Here is a 23,811-nt window from a genome sequence, read left to right as displayed (position 1 = left end):
ATCTTACAAATATCTTTTAACTTAAAAAAATTATAATTCAAAGATAAAATAATATTGGTTTAGATTTTTTTTTTCAATAATGCTAGCAATTGCTTTCAAATTATGAATTTTTTCTTTTCTTTTTTATATATAAATATATAAATTAATCATTGATTTAAAAGATCTAAAATATAAAAAATTGGTAACAAGTGGAAGTAGGAGTTTATTAAATAATTAATATTTTTAACATCTAATTTTAAAAATAGAAAGGGAAAGCCATACCATTGGAAGAGTGCAGTGTGCAACTGATCAAGGGGCGTGGAGTGGAAGAAGATTAGGGAAATGGGAGGTGGCAGCTCCAGCAAGTACAGTTGCGGCAGTGCTTCTGAAACCCTAGAATGGATACACGCTATTCACCAATTTCTTACTCCATATTCTTTCCTAATCAATGCTCACGTAGTCAATTTCTTCAATGATCGACTCTGGGAAGCTATCGATGAAGATTGGATTGATTGCCTCAAGAATGAGCCTGTGGACCATCTTCTCCAGATCCCATCTGGAATATTCCAGGTAAAAACTTCAATAACTTTTGGTTTCAAGTATGATTGAGTTGTCCAAGTGCTGGAAATCTCCCAAATTTGGTTTCAGGATCACTGGCCTCCTTCGCTTCAGCAATTTGTCATTGCTTTAGGCTCCCTTGTGCTTCCTCGACATCAGGCAGGGTTGCAGTCGGTAATTTTCATATTTGTTATATCAATTCCAACTCTTGTATCTATTTGTTTCATGGATTACTGCATACTTTGTTTTGTAACTGGTAGTTTTTGGATGTAATTTAGTAATTCCAATTCTCAGTTCTACGTGTTTCATGGATTAGTGAATACTTTGTTCTATTCATTGTTGTCATACAAGCTTTAGATCATACCTTTTTAGCTTCCTGAATGAAACAAAATTATGCTTAGCTTCTGTGATTACCACAGCTAATACATTTGTATGGTTCACCTTAGATAACGGCTGAGCCCAAAAAGGTTCAATAGTTGTAGAGGATTGAATTATTTGACTAGTCCCTCTGAGCCTGAGTATTGAGTCTTCTTCAACATTAGCAGCAGCTATTGCTGAAAAAGTTTATCTTCTTGGGACAACCCTTGGCCTGTTGTCCTTTTTTTTTTTCTGTTGCCTTTATTGGGTCATTCCTCTTCTTGTCATGGCATTTCTTCATGGCTTGCCTTTACCCATTCTCTGGGATTTGAACTCAGCCTTTAATTTGTAATCCACCAAGCAACTTGCTGCTGCCTTGAGTGTGGGTAAGTCTTAAAACCCCCCTGCCTATAAAGTTTTGCATAAGCCAACCCTTGGAGTCCATTCTTATAATTGACACACTTGACCTTTTGGGCATGTTATTTATGACCAGCCCCAACAAACTGAACTTGTTGACACAATCAACCATAGTGCATGCCTATTATCTCTTTATTGAAAACTTTTGTGTCAACAATGTGGTGTTGAATGGGATGAACAGGTTTCTTAATTGCCTCTTTGGCACCATCTAGGGAAAGATCTAAGTGCGACCTGGCACTCTATTATCCTTTGTTAGGTTTCTCCAGTGGAGCTTGGCATGAACTGTACAATGCCTTCTTGTGCTGGTAAATCATTTGCTTCTTTAATATGAATGGCCTTAAGGCACTGCTCCACTTAAGGAAAAGTTTCAAGGTCTCTCATATTCTGTATCCCGTTGACGAAATCCAGTTTTGAGAATTGCATTTTGGTTGGGCCATTAGTACTGCTTGATTGTCCAACAACCATTGCTTTTTTTTTTTTTTTTCTTTTAACTAATCAATTTAATCTACATGCCCCTTCCATGAATACATACCTCAACTAGCCTTGTGTTATCCCAATGAAGAATCCAAACACTGCTTGAAGACAATGCAGGCTGGAGACTTGTTGTATGGAACCAATTTAGTCAAATGATCTCATTTGGTGCTTGATCCATGACATGCATACCACATGGGATGCCTTAGGAGCCTTGTGGGAACAAGGTGCAATGGCCACCGTACAATTCTGTCTAACATGCTATTGCAGCTTATCTCAACTATCTGTTGGAGTATTTTGGACTTGTTCTTACATTTTCTATCAGTTATTTGTTTTTTCTTTTTTTCTTTTCTTTGGTAAGGATCTATTGTCCTACACTGTACGTACTAATTCATTTAATGAGTTTTTTTCTTATAATATTAAAATTGGAATACACAATTAAGGTTCTAATCCTCTCCAATTTTGGACAAATCAAATCTTAGTTAAAGGATCATTCAATGTCTCAAACCATGCCTTGGGAGATTGTCTTAGGCCATATAAAGCTTTTATCAGGCATCACACTTTCCCTCACTTCCTGAAGCTCTAAATCTTGGGTGAGGAAGTATATACACTTCCTCATGAAGCTCACAATACATGATGCTTTTTCACATCCAAATTAGGAAGGCATTCTTTGCTACAAAACTGATATTATATAGACTTATTTTTACTTCAGCATAATGCTAGAGAAAGTATTATTATGTTATAGACTAATTAGTGAGGAGAAAAGAGGACTTTTGTACATTCTCTGAAATTTAAACCTAGCTAGTTCCTTCTGGAAATAGTTTATTTGAGAAATTGTTCAAGGATCATACTGGTAGCTCCTTTTACTCAAATTGAGTAGTTTGACTTGGCTTTTTGTTTGTTTGTTTCTTCTCTTTTATTTATTTATTTATTTTTATTATTTTATTATTTTTGGTTATTAGACTCAGTAATTTTTTATCTTTTGTGACTTTTGTAGATATTGGCCAACATGGGCATGACTTCACTTGATAGTGTTCTTACTCAGGGCATGAATATGAAGAAAAAACATGAGGTAGGTCATTGAACTGTTCAGTTTTTAAACTTCATTTTTCTTTTTTCATCTTCTCCTTTTCATTTTCTTTTTTCTATATCTCTTGGAATCTATGCCCTAGAAAAATTTGAAGTGAAGGTTACACTTGGATAAACTCCTTACTGAACAATCCAAACGTCAGCAGGTCCTGCTTCTTGAATTATTTTAATTTGTCAAGATATATATGGTTAATAACTCAGGCGATAGATTTTGGGACGGATGATCAGGGTTTATCAATTTACTTGATTGGCTTCTAGGGAAACAGCTTGAAAATGTTGATTCATGTCCAGCACGATTTTTAGATATGGTTTTTATGTTTGGTCATTGGCTTCTAAGGAAAAGATTTCAAATTCCCAGTTTTCCTTCTTTTCTTTCTAGACATTGAATCTGTAAGGATTCTGAGATTTGGAGGAATGGTTTTTGTGGACAGGTAGAGGTTCTTTCTGCTGTTGTCGATTCAATTGCAAACAGTGTGGGAGCTGATACAATAGTAGATGTTGGTGCTGGTCAGGTGGGTCCTGTTCTTTCTTCTTCTGTTTTCCAATTTTGTACATGTGATCCTAATGTTGAGACTGCTTAATTTTTTCCCTTTTTAAACCTCTCATTTCCATTTGAACATGTTCGTGCAATCAATCATTAGCCAGGCATTATATGCCATCTTAGCTGATGCATGCTGATTCTAAGAGTTCAAATATCTTACTGCATTTGGTTAATCTAGGTGTGTTTTGATGTTTAGTAGGTACATGTGGTTTTTTAGAATGATTTTAACTGTTTAAGTTGCCATTTCCTACTTGTAGAATTGCAACAATTGATAAGAATTTTGAGGAGCTGCTTCAGCTTTTGTTTTTATATTGTCCTTTGAGAGGAAATGTGTATTCTTTGTTTTGTTCATTCTCTCTTTTTGGGATCAATCATCCTTCTTTTCACAGCCTCATTGGTCTCTTTACTCTCTCTCTCTCTCTCTCTCTCTCTCTCTCTCTCTCTCTCTCTTCCTCTTATTAATAAACAGGTACAGTTTTATAGTTTTTACAGTAAATGTAATGAAAAGGAACTATTTTACTCTGTCTGAATTGCAAATCTGAATGATTTAAATTGCCTCGATTAACCAATGAAAGATTAAATCATATCATTCCTTATCCTTGGACTTGTTTAGGTACACTAAGTTGAATGAAACAAACCACAACAGATAGTGATACTTCAGTATATGACCACCAGGAGAGTAGTAAAAGATCAATTGTTAACAATGATGGGAAAACAAGCTACTGTAATGTATCTATAGAAATATAGAACCATGTTTAGAACATTGAAAATGGAGGAACACTGGAAACACCTAGGTTGAAGTAGCAAACCATGTGGAACATGAAGCAATAATAAAGACATAAAGTAACTGCTCCCACAATGGAAGGAATGACTATCACCTGTCCCAGACATATTTCATTTACCAGAAAGGCCCCTAAAAGAAAGAAAATATGAACTCAGTAGCTAAGAAGGATAGCGAGGGCATAATTATTCAACAAAATGCTTTGGACGTAGCCCAAATGGTTAAGAATGGTACACAGGATCACATGGCAAAGAAAGGACATTTGTTTACACATGAGGAAGCAAAGAGACTGAGTCAAAACCATAAACTACTAAAGGTGGGATCATCAAGCAGTTATAGAGGACACGAGAAAGGAATTTTTTTACTACGATACCATATTAATGTAATAGAGAGAAAGTATCTCCATCAAAAGTTTAATAGAGCAACTTGGCGGAAAGTCTTAACTCTGGATCAAATCCAAAGGAGGGGGTTCTATTTGACAAATAGATGTTTCCTTTGCCTCTCTGAAGTAGAAATAGTTGATCACATTCTTCTTCACTGTGCAAAGTTGTGGGTTCTTTGGGATCTGCCTTTTTCCCTCATTGGGGCGTCTTGGGTTCCCTCTTGCTTGGTGAAGGAATCTCTTCTTGGGTGACATGGGTCTTTTATTGGTAAAGCTTGTAAAAAGGCTTGGCAAGTGGTCTCTTTATCTTTATTTTGGACAATGTGGAAGGAATGAAACTTGTTAGCATTTGACAATAAGGAGTTATCGATCCAAAGATTGAAAAGTTCTTTTGTATGTAATTTGTGGTCTTGGTCTAGGGTGTCTATAGATATGAGCACTAATTATTTTGTTAGCCTCATTGATTGGTTAGGCGCAAAGTAAAGTCAGGTGATGTTTTTTGCTTCTTTCTCTTTCCCTCCAGGATGAGCCTTTAAGCTTATACTATATACTTACTATATACTTTGAGTGCACTGTTTTTGGCGTCTCCTCTTTTCTATATATACTACTTCTCTTTACCTATTAAAAAAAATCAAAAGTTTAATAGCTCCCTATGCTCCAGAAAGGAAGTCATCTTCAACAACATACAGTATGAATTCATAATTTGCCTTTCAATATCAATATATATATATATTTTTTGAGAGAGATTCCTTTTAATACCAATATCATATCTTTATCAATTTCAGTTTTCAACTTTATTTTCCATGTCCAGTGGCAATGTTTAATTTTCTGCATCAGTCTAATAATGTTTACTGTTCAGCAGAAATATTGTTTACTTCTTATTATCTTTAAATTTCTATCTTTTTCACTTTCTTAGCACTAATTTCCTTTATTGTTATCACATGCTTTTGGTTCAGTATATTAATTTCACATCTACACATTCACATTTCAAAACATCTAGCTTATTTCATTTTTGGTTCTTAGTTTTAACTTCAACTTAGTGGGTTTTTGCAGTTAGTTTGACTAATCTAAGTAGAATGTATATTGGTGTGCTAAAGCTTACTGACTGATCCAGATGCCCTGACTTGGAGACATATAAAGTGAGTAGCACTGAGTGGTGGAATGTGATCTACTGGCTTCTAATCAATTGTTTGTTTATGAACATTACGGATGTTCGATTCTCTTTCTTCCCTCCTAACATAAGGATTTGATAATTTGACCAAGGGGTTAAATTGAGAATTGAGTTACACAACTATAAAAGATGAGGTGCAAGAAATTGGAATGTGCTATAAAGTCAAAGTGTTGAAATTAAAGAGTATTGATAAGCTAAATAGAAATGTTAGCAAATGTATGTACATGTCTGCAAAGGAAATTATGTGATAAAAAACCTATTCTAAGAAATCTGTAATGATGTTGGAACCTAGAGCTCATTTGGGAGTGATTATCATAGAAGCGTTTTTATCCTGTAGCTCTTTTGTCAAAAGTGCTTCAAACAAAAACATTTTTATGAAGAATCAATTAATGTTTGGAAATGAGTGAAAACAAGTGCTTTGATAGTGGTTTTTGGTGATATGTATGTTAACAGAAAGCTGATTGTTAAAAGAAGCACCTATCTAGTGTTAGTCTAATAATCAGCTTAAGTGTCTCTCTACATGTTTAAAACTTTTTCAAATGTCTAATTTTGGTAATGAAAGTCTTCCAAGCATTTGGAAGCACTTTTAACCTTTCAAAATCACTCCCAAACTAACTCTTAATTCACTAAGATATAGAGAGACCTGAGAAAGTAAATGCTACCATTGTTATGGAGGTCATTGCTTTATGTTATGGTGATGACTTTGTTGTTAGTACGAACTCTCCCAATTTCTTTGCAACACTCCTACTCTCACATTTTTTTAATGGTTGATGGGGTTGACTATGCCTTTTGCTTTCTGACACTTTGGTACTTGTTCTTTCTTAGGTGTATCAATTTCTTTGTTATTCTATACTATTGGGATTACCGATCAAAAAAAAAGTTACTCTATACTATTGGGATCTTGTGCAATTGCTTTTGGTTGAATTACTTTGGCTTCACCATCATTTTTAGTGGCTGATTTTCACCTTGTTGTCTTTTGGGACACCCTTTTGGTACACAACATATGGCTGAGATACATAGCAAAATGTTCTTCCTATCATGGAAATATTGACTTCATGCCTCCATTATTGCTCCACTTTCCTCATTATTTGCTCTATGTGACAACTTCTTGCGCATTTATTTTTTGGTTGAACAGATGCCACCTGTCTTTCCTGTTTTTTTTTTTTTACTGCTAACTTCAATTATTTTATATCTCCTTTAAAACTGTTCAATCTGTTCAATCTTTTTCTGCTGTTAGCTTATATTCTTTCCCTTTGACTATTTCTTTTTCAGTTGTGTTGCTACGGGGCACATGTCTCCTTCCTGATTAATTTAATGATTGCCCTCCAGTCACATGTCCTTTCAAAATTTGATTAATTTCTGTTGGTGTTGTTACAATATCATTTTTGTTGCATTTCCTCCAATGAATTCTAGGGACCTTCTAAATGCAAATTATTTACCTATCAAATAGAGGATTGCACAGTGCTACATTTATGACTAATTACCATAATGGAATATCAGTCTACACAAGCACCCTAGTATTGGATTGGGAGGAAGATTAAAATTGGATAAAAGAGCAAGAATATAAGCTTGTGAGGAGTAAAGATAAAAAATATCTGTTCTGTTTTTTTCATTAGTTATGGGTTTGAATCTATGTGAAGTGTTTGGGAATTTTTACATCTTGATATTTTCTTGTCTTTCCTGAAAGATAAGGAGAGAAAAGGTTTCCACCAAAAGAAAGTTTCTGTTATAGGCTTGTGTGACCATGAAACAAAAAAGATTTATTAGTTCTATCACCAAGTATGGTTTTGAATCTAGGGGAAATGCTAGTGTCTTTGTTGTCATAAGATTTTCTTGTCCTTCTTGAATGATGAGGAGAACAAAAGATTCAGTCAAAAGATAGTGACATTTGAAGTTTATCAATGCTTTAGTTGTATAGGGAGGGACCTGGTGTTTTTTGAATCATTATGCAATGGATTACAAAAGGAATACTTTTAACAAAGATGTGAATAAAGGAAGGGTTGGTTGTTAAAATATGACTGATCTCAACCCCAAAGTTCTATAGGCAAAACTTCCACACAGTTTGCCTATTGTCTTGAACAGATCTAACTCCAAAAATGTATAGGAAGCCTAATTAATCCAACCCACATCTCAGAGCTCACACACTGCTCCTGAAACACCTACAACACGATTAGTTGGGGAAGAATCATGGTTCAAAGTCGCGGTATCGGTCATTAACTTGGAGGGTCACGAGGCATATCGGTATCGGTGTCTTGGTTCGGTATTGGGCAATACGTAAAATAAGATAATTAAAATTTTAAAAAAATTATAAAAATATTATATAAATTAAAAATAAAGTAGATATAATTAAATAAGCTGAAAATTTTAATGAAACGATTTTTTTCACATTTAGCTCAAAGTTATTTATGATAATATTAAAAATTGAGGATTTAATTCTCACTTTGCCATATAAATATTTTAATTTATCATTAAACCTCATATATACCTTTCATATCATTTTACTTTAGCAAATCAGGTACTCAATTTTCCTAATTAGTTAGTATTAAATCATATTAAAGTGTTTATATGAAAGGTATTTTCCATGTAAATTGGCCTTAATTCTTCGTGTAAATCCGTATAAAAGGCACCTTTTTTACTTTACTAATTTGAGCCCCCAATCTCCCGTCCTCGCCACCATTACTGTCAAGACCCACAACAAAGCTCCCAATCTCCCACCCTCGCACGCCACCATGCTGTCAAGATCCACAACAGACGACACCACCTGCAATCGCAAATTTGTAACCGTTCCTAACATGGGAGGGGGAGCAATCTGATTGTGAGGGGTTGTCTTGTCGACGTCGCCGATGAAATATTTAGTCCACTTGACGAGTCACCACCGCCGACACCAAAGCTCCACCCTCCGGTAATGCTCGATTTTGAGGAAAATCAAGTAAGTAAATCCTAAATCATGCCCTCATCCTTCGGTGGTTTCTCCGCTTATTTCCGAACGGGTTACGGTTAGGGTTTTTTCTTCTTCATCTTCTTTGATCTTCTCATTGATGGTTTAAAATTTCAGAATAGGTGTTTGCTTTTGGAAGGGCAATCTTTGATTAATTTTTATTTTTTTTAATTTTATGAAAATTTTGAAAATTCTCTGTAACCTACCCAAGTCAATCGAGTTAACTCGGAAACTCGGACGAGTCAGCCGAGTCTAACCGATTCCCAGTCGAGCTTGTGCATTATGTCGTATCTGGTATCGGTCTCGTCACGGCAGGTGTCGAGGCGGATACAACTTGGCGTTCAAAGTATCGGTCGAGTCCGGTACGACTCGGCCGAGTCGTATCCGCCTCGACACTTGCCGCGACGAGACCGATACCAGATACGGTATAATGCACGAACTCGACTGGGAATCGGTTAGACTCGGTTGACTCATCTGAGTTTTCGAGTTAACTCGATTGACTCGGGTAGGTTACAGAGAATTTTCAAAATTTTCATAAAATTAAAAAAAATAAAAATTAATCAAAGATTGCCCTTCCAAAAGCAAACACCTATTCTGAAATTTTAAACCATCAATGAGAAGATCAAAGAAGACGAAGAAGAAAAAACCCTAACCGTGACCCGTTCGAAAATAAGCGAAGAAACCACCGAAGGATGAGGGCATGATTTAGGATTTACTTACCTGATTTTCCTCAAAATCGAGCATTACCGGAAGGTGGAGCTTTGGTGTTGGCGGTGGTGACTCGTCAAGTGGACTGAATATTTCATCGGCGACGTCGGCAAGACAACCCCTCACAGTTAGATTGCTCCCCCTCCCATGTTAGGAACGGTTACAAATTTGCGATTGCAGGTGGTGTCATCTATTGTGGGTCTTGACAGCATGGTGGCGTGCGAGGGTGGGAGATTGGGAGCTTTGTTGTGGGTCTTGATAGCAATGGTGGCGAGGACAGGAGATTGGGGGCTCAAATTAGTAAAGTAAAAAAGGTCCCTTTTATACGGATTTACACGGAGAATTAAGGCCAATTTACATGGAAAATACCTTTCATATAAACACTTTAATATGATTTAATAATAACTAATTAGGAAAATTGAGTACCCGATTTGTTAAAGTAAAATGATATGAAAGGTATATATGAGGTTTAATGATAAATTAAAATATTTATATGGCAAAGTGAGAATTAAATCCTCAATTTTTAATATTATTATAAATAACTTTGAGCTAAATGTGAAAAAAAATCGTTTTATTAAAATTTTCAGCTTATTTAATTATATCTATTTTATTTTTAATTTATATAATTTTTTGAAAATTTTACGTATCGCCCGATACCGAACCAAGACACCAATACCAATATGCCTCGTGACCCTTTGAGTCAATGATCGATACTGCGACTTTGAACCATGGCTTCCAAAGCTAAATCACCATCCATAGATCCTAAATGCAATCCCTGCTTCACTACCTCTGCAAAGGATCTTGAACCTCCAGTAGAAATATTGCTGGCCTGCACAACTTAGTTAAGTGAGTGTCACCCTTCTCTAGCCTAGGGAATGTTCTTAGGTTAGAGAAGGGTGAAATTCTTAGGCCGGAGCCAAAAATAGGGAATCTATAGAAAGGAAGAGCACCCTTTTTCTTGCTCCAGCATTTGATGAGAAGTTTGTTGGAAGAGTGAAAGCAAACAAAAACTATTATGCCTGTGGAAACGTGTGCGAGGTGGTGGGAGGAAGCTGCCATGCATCACCCCATTCACCCCTTTTGTTTATTTGTGAGTGAATTCCCAATGCTTTCTTATCTATAATTTTACAAATTTCATTTTTTTTGTCTTCTTCCCTTTTTTATTTTTTAATTTTAAAAATAGGAAGTTTATAATATATTTTAAATATTCAAACCCACCCAGAAAGTTCTTATAACTATATTCAACTCCCATAATTCCTGTATGAATGGTAAGTTTTAATAAATGTGATCATGCAATTTTAACTTCATTGTAGCCTCATACATTGTATGTTGTTAGGCTACTAATTTACCCAAAAGCTTAAGCTGTTATGTAATAAAAAAACAATGAACATCAAGGTAATTTGGATTAAAGTCCTAACACTCCGACTCATGGGCATGCTCCTTTGGGCTTCTACTTAAGACTCGATAAAAGTGAGAGATAAACAAGCTGGCAGGTTCGAATCATGACTTCTCAAAAACCAAGGCTCTAATGCCATTTTAAGCTACCAATTCACCTAAAGGTTTAAACTATTAGGTAATGGACAAATAGTAAATATCAAGCAATTTTGGCTAAAACCCTAACACATTTGATCAAGCAATTGCTGGTAAAACAATGATGGGTTCTAAGTGAATGGAAGGGGAGAAGAAGAGCTTGAAAATCATTTTTTCTCTTTTACTCATTCACTGTAACTTGATGAAGGTTTTGGTTTTTTAGTGGTCTCTACTCATACATCTTATGGTGTTTTATGGATTTTCTCCTATTAAATAGCCTCATTTAAACTACAGATTAAAAAAAATGATATCTGACTATCAATTCTGTGTGATAGGTGTAATCTTAACTGTCAATTGAACAAGATATTTTATCAATCTTCTTTCCTTTATTCCATTTGGCCTTTTTTCTTTTTGTTGGGGTTGGGGGTGGGGGGGAAGGAATTAACCCAAAAGAATTCCCTTGTGGAGAATTCTAAAAATTGCATATATTTATTTGAAAAACAAAAATGATTTTGCTTACCTATATAACTTTGTTGTCTTTTTGTGATTCAAAATTTCTTTTAGGGCTATCTTGCACAAGTACTTTCCTTTCAATATCAGCTCTCTGTGGTTGCAATTGATTCTTGTTCTCATCATGGAAATGTTACAAATGCACGTGCAGAACGAATCAAGAAGCACTATGCAGCTCAGATGCGTAAATCTGGGTACAAGATATGATCACCTAAAATTGTTATTTCTTTTTTATTTTAGTTTTTTGTTAATTTTTTTATTGCAGAATGGAGCCTAAGGTACCTTTCAGGCCACTGGCAGTATATTAGTACATGTTCTACATGCTTAGTTGAGCTCATTATCTGGTCTTATTTAGGAATCTCTCACAAAATTACTTGGTTAATTATCTATTAACTCATTTTTTATCAAGTACATGTAATTGTACAAATCCTATTGTATTTTTTTTATAAATAAATAAATAAAATTGTGAGTGGACCTATTTCCTAACAGCTTAAGCTTTTAGATCAATTGGTAACTCAACATGGTATCAGAGTTTTGGTTCACTACACTTGTTAAGTTCGAATCTCTTCTTCTCTTTATTCCACCATCTGTTTTGTTCATAATTGTGATTTGTCCGTCCACAAGCTGGTGTGGAGCCACATGTAAGGAGGGTATTAACTTGGTATACATTGTGGGCTCATTTCCAAACAGCTTAAGCTTTTAGGTCAGTTTGTAGCTTAACAAAAATAAAGAGTTTGTTAGATTGTATGTACCATCCAGCTAGTCTAACATTGAATTTAGGCTAAATATTAACCACATGAGTGAGACTCACTAAATGCATGGTGCTGGTACCCTGATTTTGTCATAAATGGTCAACTTGGTTGGTACCTTAGATTTCAATAATTAAATTTTATTAAATTTAGATTCTTTTTCTATGTTTCCTGTAGTTCTCAATGATACTGATACTTTTTGCTCTATTAGGTCAGGGAGTAGGAGTTTGAATGTGCCAAAGACTGTAACATGCCGTGTAATGTCTGCTGACATGTTGAAAGCCGTGAATGACATGTTACTGTATGAAGATGATGTTCAGCGTCCACAGCAGATTGGACAAAGCATAAGCCAACCTTCTCATGCAGGACTACATAAGAGAAGATTGCCATCTTTGTGTGATGTACATAATGAGTCTTCATTTGTTCTTGCTGGACTTCATGCATGTGGAGACCTTTCAGTAACAATGCTTAGGTGAGTAATGAGGCATGCTTAGATTTTCAAACTTGGTTTTTTCAATTCTGGAATTTAATGAAAGAAGCCCCCCTCAACATTGACTTACAGATGCAAATTAATAGATAACTTGTGTCAAATATATGCTAGCCTCCTGTTGTTACAATGAAATGCTTCACTTCATCCATAACACTTTGGCGAGAGGAGTTTATCCATTAATGTTTCTTTGGGAGTGGCACCTTCTATCAAATCTTTAGGGCTGGAAAAGATCGGCAAGCTTTGACTTGGGTGTTCCCTTAGAGATGTTAATGAGGCTTGATTGTGGCTAACATCAGTCCAAAGTAATGAGATGATGTATGGCTCTAAAATGGCTCGAACTAGTTTTATATGGTACACCTAGGTTCACTACCAATTGCTATACCAGTTGATCTGCAAATGGACTCAATATAAAATCTGGGATACTTTCATTCCAAAATGCAAAATTTGTCAATCTGTAAGTTTCTTCTTATTTTTTCCTTAGTTTCTCTTTCCTTTTTAAATTCTCTCTCTTAGCAATGAAATTGGTCATAACTTGATTAGATAGTTGCCAAACAAAAATAATGTTCTTTTATCATTCTTCTGTTGCTAAGTAAAAAGTTGGTCTTGCATTTGAAACTAGCCGATTTCAATTAAATGATCTAAATAAAGCTATTCATGTACCATATTTAAAATAAATAAGGACATCCACAATGTACCACATTTCAATGTTATTCATGCACCTTATAATCAGTCTAGTCTAGCATAGTAAATAATGGGACATACCTTTGATCCATTTCTACTTCTTATATCCATGTACCATAGAAATCCATATTGCAAGTTATTATAATAGATTTATGATGATATATAGCACTATGAAGTGAAATGGACTTAAGTTGCCAACAACTCTCATTGGCAACTTAATAAGCACCCAACTAGGCTACTAGTCAAATGAACTATTCTCAACAAGCCAAGCTTAAGCAATTAGGCTCGAGTAGATGAGGTAGGTTGTAGGCATTATGAGGTGTCGTTTTGTAAGATAAAAAGAAAGGGGGTCTAGGTGTTAGAGCCTTGTCTACCCTCAACAAAGTGTTACATAGAAAAAGGTGTTAGAAATTTTCTTCAAAAAGAGATTTTCTGTTGAGGTGGATGATTGAGGTAAAGTTTAGGGAATAATTGAGAGGTTGGTGTTGCCATGAAGGAAGGGAGGCTATGGTGTTGGTTTGCCCATAGCTATTAGAAGAGGGTGGGAATGTTCCATTAGAAATCTAGGCTAGAGGTACTTAATGGAGAAGAGTTAAATTCTAACAGGATGTTTGGTGTGGCAACTCTTGGTTGAGAGAACCTTTCTTACTCAGTACTCCTTTGCAGCTTCTTAGGTGGCTGATTTTTGAGAATATTTGAGTGGGAAGGGGCTTTGGGACCCATATTACTTTAGGCTGTTCCAAGTTAGATAACATTAAGAGTTTGTTTAATAAGTTTGGGGGAAGACTTAGAGAAGATGAGGATAGGTTGGTTTGGGATGGCACCAAAGATGGGAAGCTCTTTATTCAATCCTTCTATCATGCTTTGGATGATGGAGAGGCTTTCCCCTCTAAGGAGGTTTAAGAGTCTAAAGTGGGCTTTTTTGTTTAGGAGGAAGTTAAGGAAGGATTCTAACATTGCTACATCATACATATATAAGAGAAGAAGAATTAACTAATCATATCCTTGTCCATTGCAAACAAGCAATTTGTCTATATATATTTTTTTTTTGATAAGTAAAGAGAAGTATATTAAAATGAAAGAGGAAACACCAAACTAGTGTCCTCTAGGTATACAAAGAGTATACAAAAGCAGCCCCTCGACTCAAAACCAAGGAAGCGAGCCAGAACCCCTACCTATAACAAAAGCCTAGCCACTCAATAAAGCTAACCAGAGACCGCGGGCTCAAAACTATAAACATCCTCACCCATGACCACAGATTACATACAAAAGAATGTTTCAACCTTTGGATTGACAACACCTCATTCCCAAAAGCCAACAAATTTCTTTCCTTCCAAACTGTCCAAAATATACATAAGGGGGCCATTTGCCACGCCTTTTTACGGATTTTCCCCACAAAAGCTCCATGCCACCCCAGGAGAGTTTCCTTAACTGTACCATAGAGAACCCACTCCACCCCAAGGAGAGAAAAAAGAAGATTCCACAATGTCCTCGTTGTAACACAATGGAGTAAAAGATGATCCACTGTTTCTTCTTCAGCAAGACAGAGGAAACACCTATTTGCCAAAGAAAAACCCCTCCTCTGAAGTTGGTCTAGAGTTAAGATTTTGCCCCAGGATGCTTCCCACGAGAAAAAGGCTACCTTTGGCGGCACACTTGCTCTCCAAATACCAACATACGGGAACATAGCTAAACCACCAGGCTCCAAAATAGAGTAGAGCGACTTGACTGAAAAGACACCACTTTTAGATGCTGTCCAAACCATCTTATCGTCGTTCTCCCTTTGCACCCTAAAAGCTTGGATTTTAAGCATAAACTGTTCCATCATCTCAATTTCCCAATCATTCAGCGCCCTTGAGAACAAAGGGGTCCACCCATCCCCTACACCATCTTGGTTCCACACTTCCGATACCCACACGTCTTTCGCTTGAGAAATGGCAAAAAGAGAGGGGAAGGATTTGTAGAGAGGCTCATCTCCACACCACTTATCCTTCCAAAATCTCACTCTCCGACCATTGCCCACTCGGAAGGCTAAACTGCTATACATACCCATCCACTCCTTTCTAATAGCTTTCCAAAGCCCTACACCATGCCTCCCTCTTTCGGCCTGAGTACACCAACCCCCCTCCTCTACACCATATTTGTGACTGATCACTTTCTTCCACAACACCTCTCTTTCAATGGCAAAACGCCAATTCCACTTACCCAAGAGAGCTTTATTCATCAACACTAAGTTTCTTATCCCCAAACCACCTTTCTTCCTTTCCAAACAAACCAGATTCCACCTAACCAGATGAGGCCTCTGACCCCACAGGAAGTCCCTCTGAATCTTCTCCAACCGCATCCTTACTTTTCTGGGCAAAAGGAAAAGAGACATGAAGTAAACCGGCAAACTGGAAAGAGTGCTCCGAATAAGGGTGAGTCTTCCCCCCTTGGAAATATACTGTCTGTTCCACATAGCCAACCTTTTCCTAAACCTCTCTTCAACACAATCCCATACCACCTCTGATTTGAAAGGTGCCCCCAAAGGCAAACCTAAATAACTGGAAGGCAGACCGCCCACCTTACAACCCAACTCCAGAGCCAAATCCTCTATATCATTCACCCTCCCCACCGGTATAAGCTCACTCTTCTCCAAGTTAACTTTCAAACCTGAGCAAGCCTCAAACCACATGAGAAGCCAACTTAGATACGTCAACTGATCCTGGGACTCCTCACAAAACACCAAGGTGTCGTCCGCAAAGAGCAAATGAGATATCAACATCCCTTCTCCACCCCTACCTCTAGCCCTCCAACCAGATAAAAAGCCCCCACTGATGGCCCTTCTCATTAAGCAACTAAACACCTCCATAGCTATCACGAACATGTAAGGGGATGGAGGGTCACCTTGTCTCAAACCCCTTGAACTTTGGAAGAATCCGAAAGGAGAGCCATTTATCAGAACGGAGTATCTTACAGTTGAGATACACCACTCTATCCACTTAATCCATCTCTCTCCAAAACCCATTTGCTTTAACACAGCCAACAGAAACTTCCAGCCAACATGATCATAAGCCTTCTCTATATCCAATTTGCACATCACGCCCCCTTGATTGCTTTTCAATCTGGAGTCTACCACCTCATTAGCAATCAAAACTGCATCAAGAATTTGTCTACCCTCCACAAAGGCATTTTGGGGTTCCGAAATCACTTTTCCCATAACCTTCTTGATTCTATTTGCCAACACCTTGGCCAACAACTTGTAGAGGCTTCCCACAAGGCTAATCGGTCTGAAATCTTTCAAATCTTCTGCCCCTCCCTTCTTAGGGACTAAAACGAAGAAGGTTGCATTTAGGGATTTTACAAATCTGCCCCTTTCATGGAATTCTCTGAAAAAGCCCATAATTTCAAACTTCACCACCTCCCACCCATAAAGCCAGAATGCCATTGTAAAGCCATCTGGCCCCGGGGCTTTGTCTTTGCCTAGGTCCGTAAGAGCTGCTAACACCTCTTCCTCCAAGAAAGGAATCTCCAACCCCTCAGCCTCACTGATATCTAACCTCATAAAAGAGATCCCTTCAACACTAGGGCGCCACCCCACTTCCTCCTGGTACAGCTCTTGAAACGCCCCCACCACACTGTTTCTTAAGTTATCTTCCTCTGAATGTCAAACGCCATTAACTTTCAACTTGGACAGCCAATTTCTTCTACTATGAGCATTCGCCATCCTATGAAAGAATTTGGTATTATTATCCCCCTCCTTCAACCACAACTCCCTAGACTTTTGCCTCCAGAAAATCTCTTCCTTTATCACCCAAGACTTGTAGGCCTCCCTTGCTCCATTTCTTGCTTCACTATCTTCCATATTTAAAACATCATATTTCTTCTTTTCATCCCAATACTCAATCATATATGTATGTATGTATGTATGTGTATATTGGCTTTATTCGACATCTATTATATTCTCTCCAATTTAGTGAAAGAGGTTCTTAAAGGTTAGCATGGGTGTTTTATTAGAAAGAAAGGGAGAAGAGGCTGAGGGATAGCCGCCCTGTGTTTCTATTGAAGTATGATGTATTCCTCAATAAGAAACATCCTTTTGAATTGACATGGATCCTTTGTTAAGAAAAAAAAGGAAGAAAGCTTAGGAAGTAGCTCCATCGTGTTTATTTTGGACCATTTGATTGGCTGAACTCTAAGTAGGAAAAGAGTATTGTTTTTTGTGTCTCCCTCTGCTTTGTATGGCCTTTTGGCTTTTTGTATACACCATGTATACTTTTGTGCGCTCTTTTGTTAGGTACTTTTAATAGATTTGATCTTTGCCTTTTAAAAAAATAATACCATGGTGAACAACCTGTGTTGAGGGATACATATTCATCCTAATCACAATCCATACAATTGTGAATCTAAATCTCCCTGCTACAAACAAGGACCGCAAATCCAGGCAACCACTCAAGGGGTGGGAAGCCCCCATAATCAAGCTTTTTTTAATTACCTAACATATACGAGGGAAATATAAAAACACACACACACATATACATATCTAGGTATTTATTTATATACCTATATTCATGTATTGTATATATTGAATCAGGACATTTTTGGAGTGCAAAGAAGTTAAAGCAGTGGTTAGCATTGGTTGTTGTTACAACTTACTATCTGAAGAAGTATGTGAGAGTTCTTCTTCCCAATGTGGTTTTCCAATGAGTACTGGTATTAAATCTGCTGGCTTATCACTTGGAAAAAGTTCACGTGACCTTGCTTGTCAGGTACAATTTTATCTTGCTTTTCTTCTTATCAGTTCAGTTTGCAATGAAGGCCTTCAAAGATATTCACTTATCCAAGTTTGTGTCAACATTTTGCATATTACTAAGAATTGTAAGCAAAATGCGGTACCTTCTCTCATTTTTATTTGTTGGATCATGAACTTGAAAGAAGGTTAGGCACCACATCAGTGGCTTCATGGAATTTAACTCCACATGGATGCAGATAGCAAAGGTGTATAATTTATTAGGCAATTATGTCGTAGATGACCCTGACTAGAGTTTTCTCTGGGTCCAGCCTTGCATGTCTTGCCCCTTTGGTTGAGTTACTAGAATTTTGATCAGTGACACTTTCTAATGTCAAACAGTTAAAGCTGGAAGTAAAATTGTTGAGAGAATGATATTGTGTAGGTTTAGAAGTTGACTGATCTCTGTTAAACTGAACTATCTGAGCTTTGTGAGGAAGAATCTCTTCTTTTGGTCAGTGTTTTTTTTACCTCAAAGAAAATCTTCAAGAAGGGAGGGTAAGATGTCACTTCAAACCTGAGATGCCCTTGATGTCTTCATTTAAGTAAGCTTGAAGACTTGTCTAAATGCTGAGAATTTTGGACCACCAAAAGGAGTTAAATATTTGGCAATTGGAACTGGTAGAGTTGAATAGTAAGTAGTTTATAGTTCTTTTTTAATTGACCTATTGGAAATCATTTTTACTCATTAGGCATTAGAAAGAGCATAGATGATTGATGAAGTTAATATCCATTTTCAGGTGAGGCAACAATAAAAGGGTTGTCATTCTCACTCAATCAGGTGATTAGGGTTTTTAGAGTCTTAAAAATTATAGTTCTTAATGAAATGAAGTTGCATTTAGAGTCTTAATTTGCAAATGTCACTGGGTTATGCTTTGCATTTTGTTGGAAAACCATGCTGATCAGTCTTTTTTTTTTTTTTAGGCATTGTACTTTAGCCTTATATAGATATATCCATTCACCTCACTGCTCTTATTAGAGTGCAGAGAGATGGAGAGTCATGGGAAAGGATGCTGGTCTTCATAATTTTGAGTTGCATGCTTTCCGGGCTGCCTTCCAGATGGTATGTGCTATCCCCTTCATTTGGTTTTTTTTTTTTTTTTTTGGGTGTTATTGTTTGTTTCTTATTGTCAGACTTGTAATTGTCTAGTGCAACTACTCAAAATATTCTAGGCAAACTATAATATTTTGTGTCTATATGTGCTACCTTGAAAATCTTAATGGTTCTGATATTTTTGAGGCCAATATTTGCATGTATTCATGTGGTAGTATTATGTTGGTCTAACTCATCTATAGCAATATCAAGAGATCTTGGCACTTCTTTTTATTAAAAATAAATAAATAAACCAACCTGACTAATTCAAACCAACTTTCACTGGCTGGTTTTGGTAGTGCCCCTTGGTTGGTTTGGTTTGGTTTAGATTTTTCTCTTACCAATTAAGTTCTGTTTGGTTGCTGTAGGAATTTTTTATAACCGAACTAACCCAAGCCCATGTCTTCAAAGCCTTAATAGAAAAACCTAGAAAAGAACCTTTTATTTTATTTAGGACTGACCTGATAGCACTCTCTTACCCTGCTGCTTATCCTTAGAAAACATAGAACCAAATGCCTTGCAATTTTGACATTTATTAGCTTCTATTATTTCTGGTCTCCTTTCAGTGCAAGGCACATGATTCATATGTCCATCAGTTATCTGGTTCTTTGTATTTGAAGCTCCATCAATGCACTTTGCAATATATTATTGTGGAATTTCCTAAGATATGTTGGGATATTTCATGAATTTCTCCCTAAAAGCTGTCAGGAGAAAAATGTTTGGAATATCAACAATATCCCCAATTTACATTGAAAGTATGAGTGATATCTTGACAACAGTTGCTACAGATATGTGTTTTGATCTTAAGCTTTTATTTCTCTGTTCTAAGTTCTAACCTTATTTTATGCTGCCTCAGAAAAAAGAAAAAAAAAAAAGAGAAAGAAACACACAAAAAAACAAACAAACAAAATGGGAACCTTTGTGAACTTTTTACCTGATAATTGTGATGTTAGAAAGCCCAGTTACCATTTCTTGCACCATAATTCAATTGCCACAAGGACTTCATGCATTGTTTCATGATATAATACTCTTTGATCCGAAGAATAGTTTATGTACATTGATACAAGCATGCATGCAAAATCAAATCAAGACTACCCAGCGTTCATGTGACATGCTAGGAAATGCAATCCATTTTTTTTAGTGTTTTTTTTTTTCCCAATACAACTCAATTCCTTTTTTATAGGTTGTTTAGGAATATCACCTTTTTGCCTCTCCTACCATGAAGACATCATTTTTTTTTTGTACCATGTGAAGGTTCTCTATAGGTATTATCCAGAAGTTTTGATTAGAAGCCTTGCTATAGGGCGTCAAGGGAAAGCTTTGCGCCGCCAACAGCAAAGGAGGAATTTGGAGTCTTCCCTGCATCCTGAAAAAGGTACACATTTACCTTTGTCTCAATCTCAATAACACTGTAGGATGAAAAGAAGCTGCCCAACCAAGTTGACAAAATTTTAACCCGGTGAATAAGGAGTGTACTGCTAATAAGTCTTCCATATTGCTGTCGGTTTTTCCCCCTTTGTCTTGGAATTGATTAGCCCTTAAAGGCCTACCAAAGCAAATCTGTACAAGCAGTGTACGTCCAGGAGAACTTAGACCCATTGTAATGATGTGATTCAGCTTCCTCTGTGGGACTAAATTAGTGTAGTGCGTATGATTGTTGTTTTATGATTATTTATGTGCTACGAGGAGACATTTGAACTACCCGTCAAGATGACTGCAAGTTACTATTGAAACATGTGCTGCAGATGACAAAGCAGCTTTTGCAATGGAGAAAGATTCCTTATTTCAAGGGATTTCTTCTGGTGAGACTACCATATCTGATGCAATTAATTCTGTTGATAAGTATTCCCTCTTTGAGAAATTTTGCAAGTCTGGGTTGTGCCGCCTTGATCTCAAACCTTTGCCAGATGTGAATTTTAAAGAAGTGTGGGAGGAAGCTGCACCATTTGCTGTATGTTACTCTCAGTACCTAATTGATTTTACTCGCATATTTACATATGTAACAATTCCACTTCACTTCTATAAGAGAAAACTTGCTTGATGTTTAACAAAACTCGAGTGTATCATATTCTTTCAACTCTATGCTTCATTAACAGAGTTGGTATTTCACCTTTACATCAGCATCTATGCAGGATGCCCATGTAAAATTATGGAAACCCCTGTGGTTTATCCATGGTGATGAATCTTATCATTCATAGCATATGGTTTTTTGGTTGTAATGAGATGTGTTGTTACAAAGTCCAATGATTTGATTTGTTATATTGATATTAGATGAGCACTTTAAAGTTTGTTAAATACCTGTCATGGAAATGACATGACCAAGGTTTAGGTATGGGATATGTTTCCAGCTTGCTTAATTACCCTTAAACTTACCTAGAGAAGCTAACCTCATCTCTGATTATGGTTCTCTCAATTATGGTGTTAGATTTTTTAAGAATCATGAATATACTTAGAAGCATCATAAATTAACTTCCAAAACTTAAAGAGATTATACAGTTTCTAATGAAAGAAAAAGAACTAAATCTCACATTCTCTTTTATGAGTGAGCTTGTCTATTCATAAATCATGTTGAAAAAAATGTTCTATAAAATTTCTATACATGCACTTCATTCTTATAATTGTGGTACATTGTTGGTGTCTTCTTAGTGTTTATATTGTATGGCAATATGTTATTTGTTAAGCTACCAATTTAACTCAAAAGCTTAAGCTGTCAGCTAATGCACCAACCATGTATATCAACCCAACTTCGGCTAGAGCTCAAACACTATGCCAGACAAACAGCCTTCTTCGGGCTTGCTCTTGCACCTGTGCTTGATGAATGGGGGGAATAAACAAGCAATAACTTTTGAACTCATGACATTAAAAATCAGGGCTCTAGTATCATGTTAAGCTACCAATTTGACCCAAAAGAATAGGCTAATAGGTAATGGATCAAAATATATATCAAGCCACCTCAGCTAAAGCCCCAGCAATATGATTTATTTATTTGTTATCATTATTTCAAGGCATGTGTCAATAAGTTTGAAAATTATGAAATACTTTAGATCCTGTTATACTATAATACTTTGTCCTAATTCATCACTTGTTCTCATACAGATTCTTCCTTGTGGAAATAAATAACAGTGTGCATGCCATTCACTTTATTTATATAAGTCAGCTGGGTAAGCACTGATTAACATCACAATTCCATGCAGGAATTTATTGGACCTTATTGGTCTCTTCGTGCTGCTTTAGGACCTCTTTTGGAAACACTTATTCTGCTTGATAGATTATTGTTCCTCCAAGAGCAAGGCAGTTCAGTGGAGGCAGTCATGTTGCCTATTTTTGATCCTGTATTATCCCCAAGGAATGTCGCCATAATTGCAAAGAAAAGAAATTGACACAAATTTGAGAAGCATTGAGTTAGATACGGTGCAACTTGCATGCAGGTAATACCTTCTTTTTGTTAACCTTCACAGACTTACAGGTGGTTATTTATCTGATATTATATAGTTAAAATGGGAAGATGTAGTTTTCTTTTCCTGATAGGTAAAATTCAGTATTACCATTACATGGAATTGAAGCAGGAACCTCCCCACGAACCCCACCTCAACTCTCAGATTTTTTTCCCCCTCTGCATGTCTTAAGCTACTACATGGCTTCTTCTAGGCATGAAATCTAAATTCAGCAGCTGCCTATTAGGTTCTGAGGATCACCATTTTTTCTTTTCCTTTATGTTTTACTCAATCATCCTTCATGCATATATTTTTTTTGTTGAGTCAGCTTCCTTCAACTTCTTTGTCAGGGCCCAGAACCCGTGGTTTAATTGTTAAGGTGTTGTAGTTGTTTATTCCATAATATAGTACTTTATTGAAATTAAAAATATGGCGATGTCCCTGTCATTATGGGCCATTATGGCCTGAAATAAGATAAGCACAAGAGCTCAGAGTCCTCATGGCCTCATTGCATTCTGGCAAAGACAAATTGTGAGTTACTTATGCATCTAATATGCTATTTTAGGTGCTATTTACGGTCTATTCAATTAAGGCTTCTGTTATTAAATACCAAAACAATTCCAAAGCCGTTAGTTGTTTGTATTTGTCTAAAAACAAAATGATGCAACAGGTTGATTGCTGAATTTCATTGGAGTGTGCTTGTCTTGTGTTTCTTCTGGTGGGAATGAACAGGTGTATGACCAGTCTTCCCCTACAAATCTCTATTGCTTAGGAGGTTGGAATGAGTAGGACGGCTTTGTTTGCATTCCAACTTTCACCAGAAACACCTTTGAAGCTTGACCCATTCCATGAATTCCTCTTGAACTCATAAAATTTTCAAAGAAACTACAACACAAGCCAAGGTACTATCAACTTGGTACATTGTATTAGTTTAATCGTTAGCTGAAGTAGACAGATGGTAGAGTCTGATTTATTTATTGGTCTGTATCTGAGGAAGAAGATTCTTCTAACTAATTTGTGGAGAGGAAGACATTGCATTTTGTTAAACTAATAGGGGGATCACACTTGTTCACATTTGACTGACTTTTTGTCTCTTTTAGAAAGTTGTAGTCTTGATTGGATTAGTCTTTGGAATCCAAGTAGTATTTTTGCCCGTGAAACCTT

The 23,811-nt window shown here is 36.5% G+C and overlaps 1 protein-coding gene across 3 annotated transcripts; it reads left to right on the top strand.

The window, feature by feature from the left end:
• Nucleotides 1-281: 281 nt before the first annotated feature.
• On the top strand, nucleotides 282-23,807 carry LOC117909415 (protein RRNAD1). 3 transcript variants are annotated; one of them, XM_034823461.1, is made up of 12 exons: nucleotides 282-549; nucleotides 628-711; nucleotides 2,780-2,854; nucleotides 3,303-3,383; nucleotides 11,487-11,626; nucleotides 12,393-12,653; nucleotides 17,926-18,100; nucleotides 19,100-19,183; nucleotides 20,468-20,588; nucleotides 20,959-21,164; nucleotides 22,408-22,641; nucleotides 23,380-23,807. In XM_034823461.1, the coding sequence occupies exons 1-11, from the start codon at nucleotides 322-324 to the stop codon at nucleotides 22,591-22,593; spliced, it is 1,641 nt and encodes a 546-aa protein (XP_034679352.1). In that variant the 5' UTR covers nucleotides 282-321; the 3' UTR covers nucleotides 22,594-22,641; nucleotides 23,380-23,807. The 3 variants fall into 3 exon arrangements, with proteins under 3 accessions (XP_034679352.1, XP_034679351.1, XP_034679353.1); XM_034823460.1 differs by having other exon boundaries at nucleotides 23,318-23,807; XM_034823462.1 differs by lacking the exon at nucleotides 23,380-23,807 and having other exon boundaries at nucleotides 20,517-20,588; nucleotides 22,408-22,496.
• Nucleotides 23,808-23,811: the final 4 nt, after the last annotated feature.

Source organism: Vitis riparia, chromosome 19 (genome assembly GCF_004353265.1).
Source record: "Vitis riparia cultivar Riparia Gloire de Montpellier isolate 1030 chromosome 19, EGFV_Vit.rip_1.0, whole genome shotgun sequence".
NCBI lineage: Eukaryota > Viridiplantae > Streptophyta > Magnoliopsida > Vitales > Vitaceae > Vitis > Vitis riparia.
The sequence above is the reverse complement of the archived record's forward strand: the minus strand, read 5'-3'. Positions and strand labels throughout refer to the sequence as shown.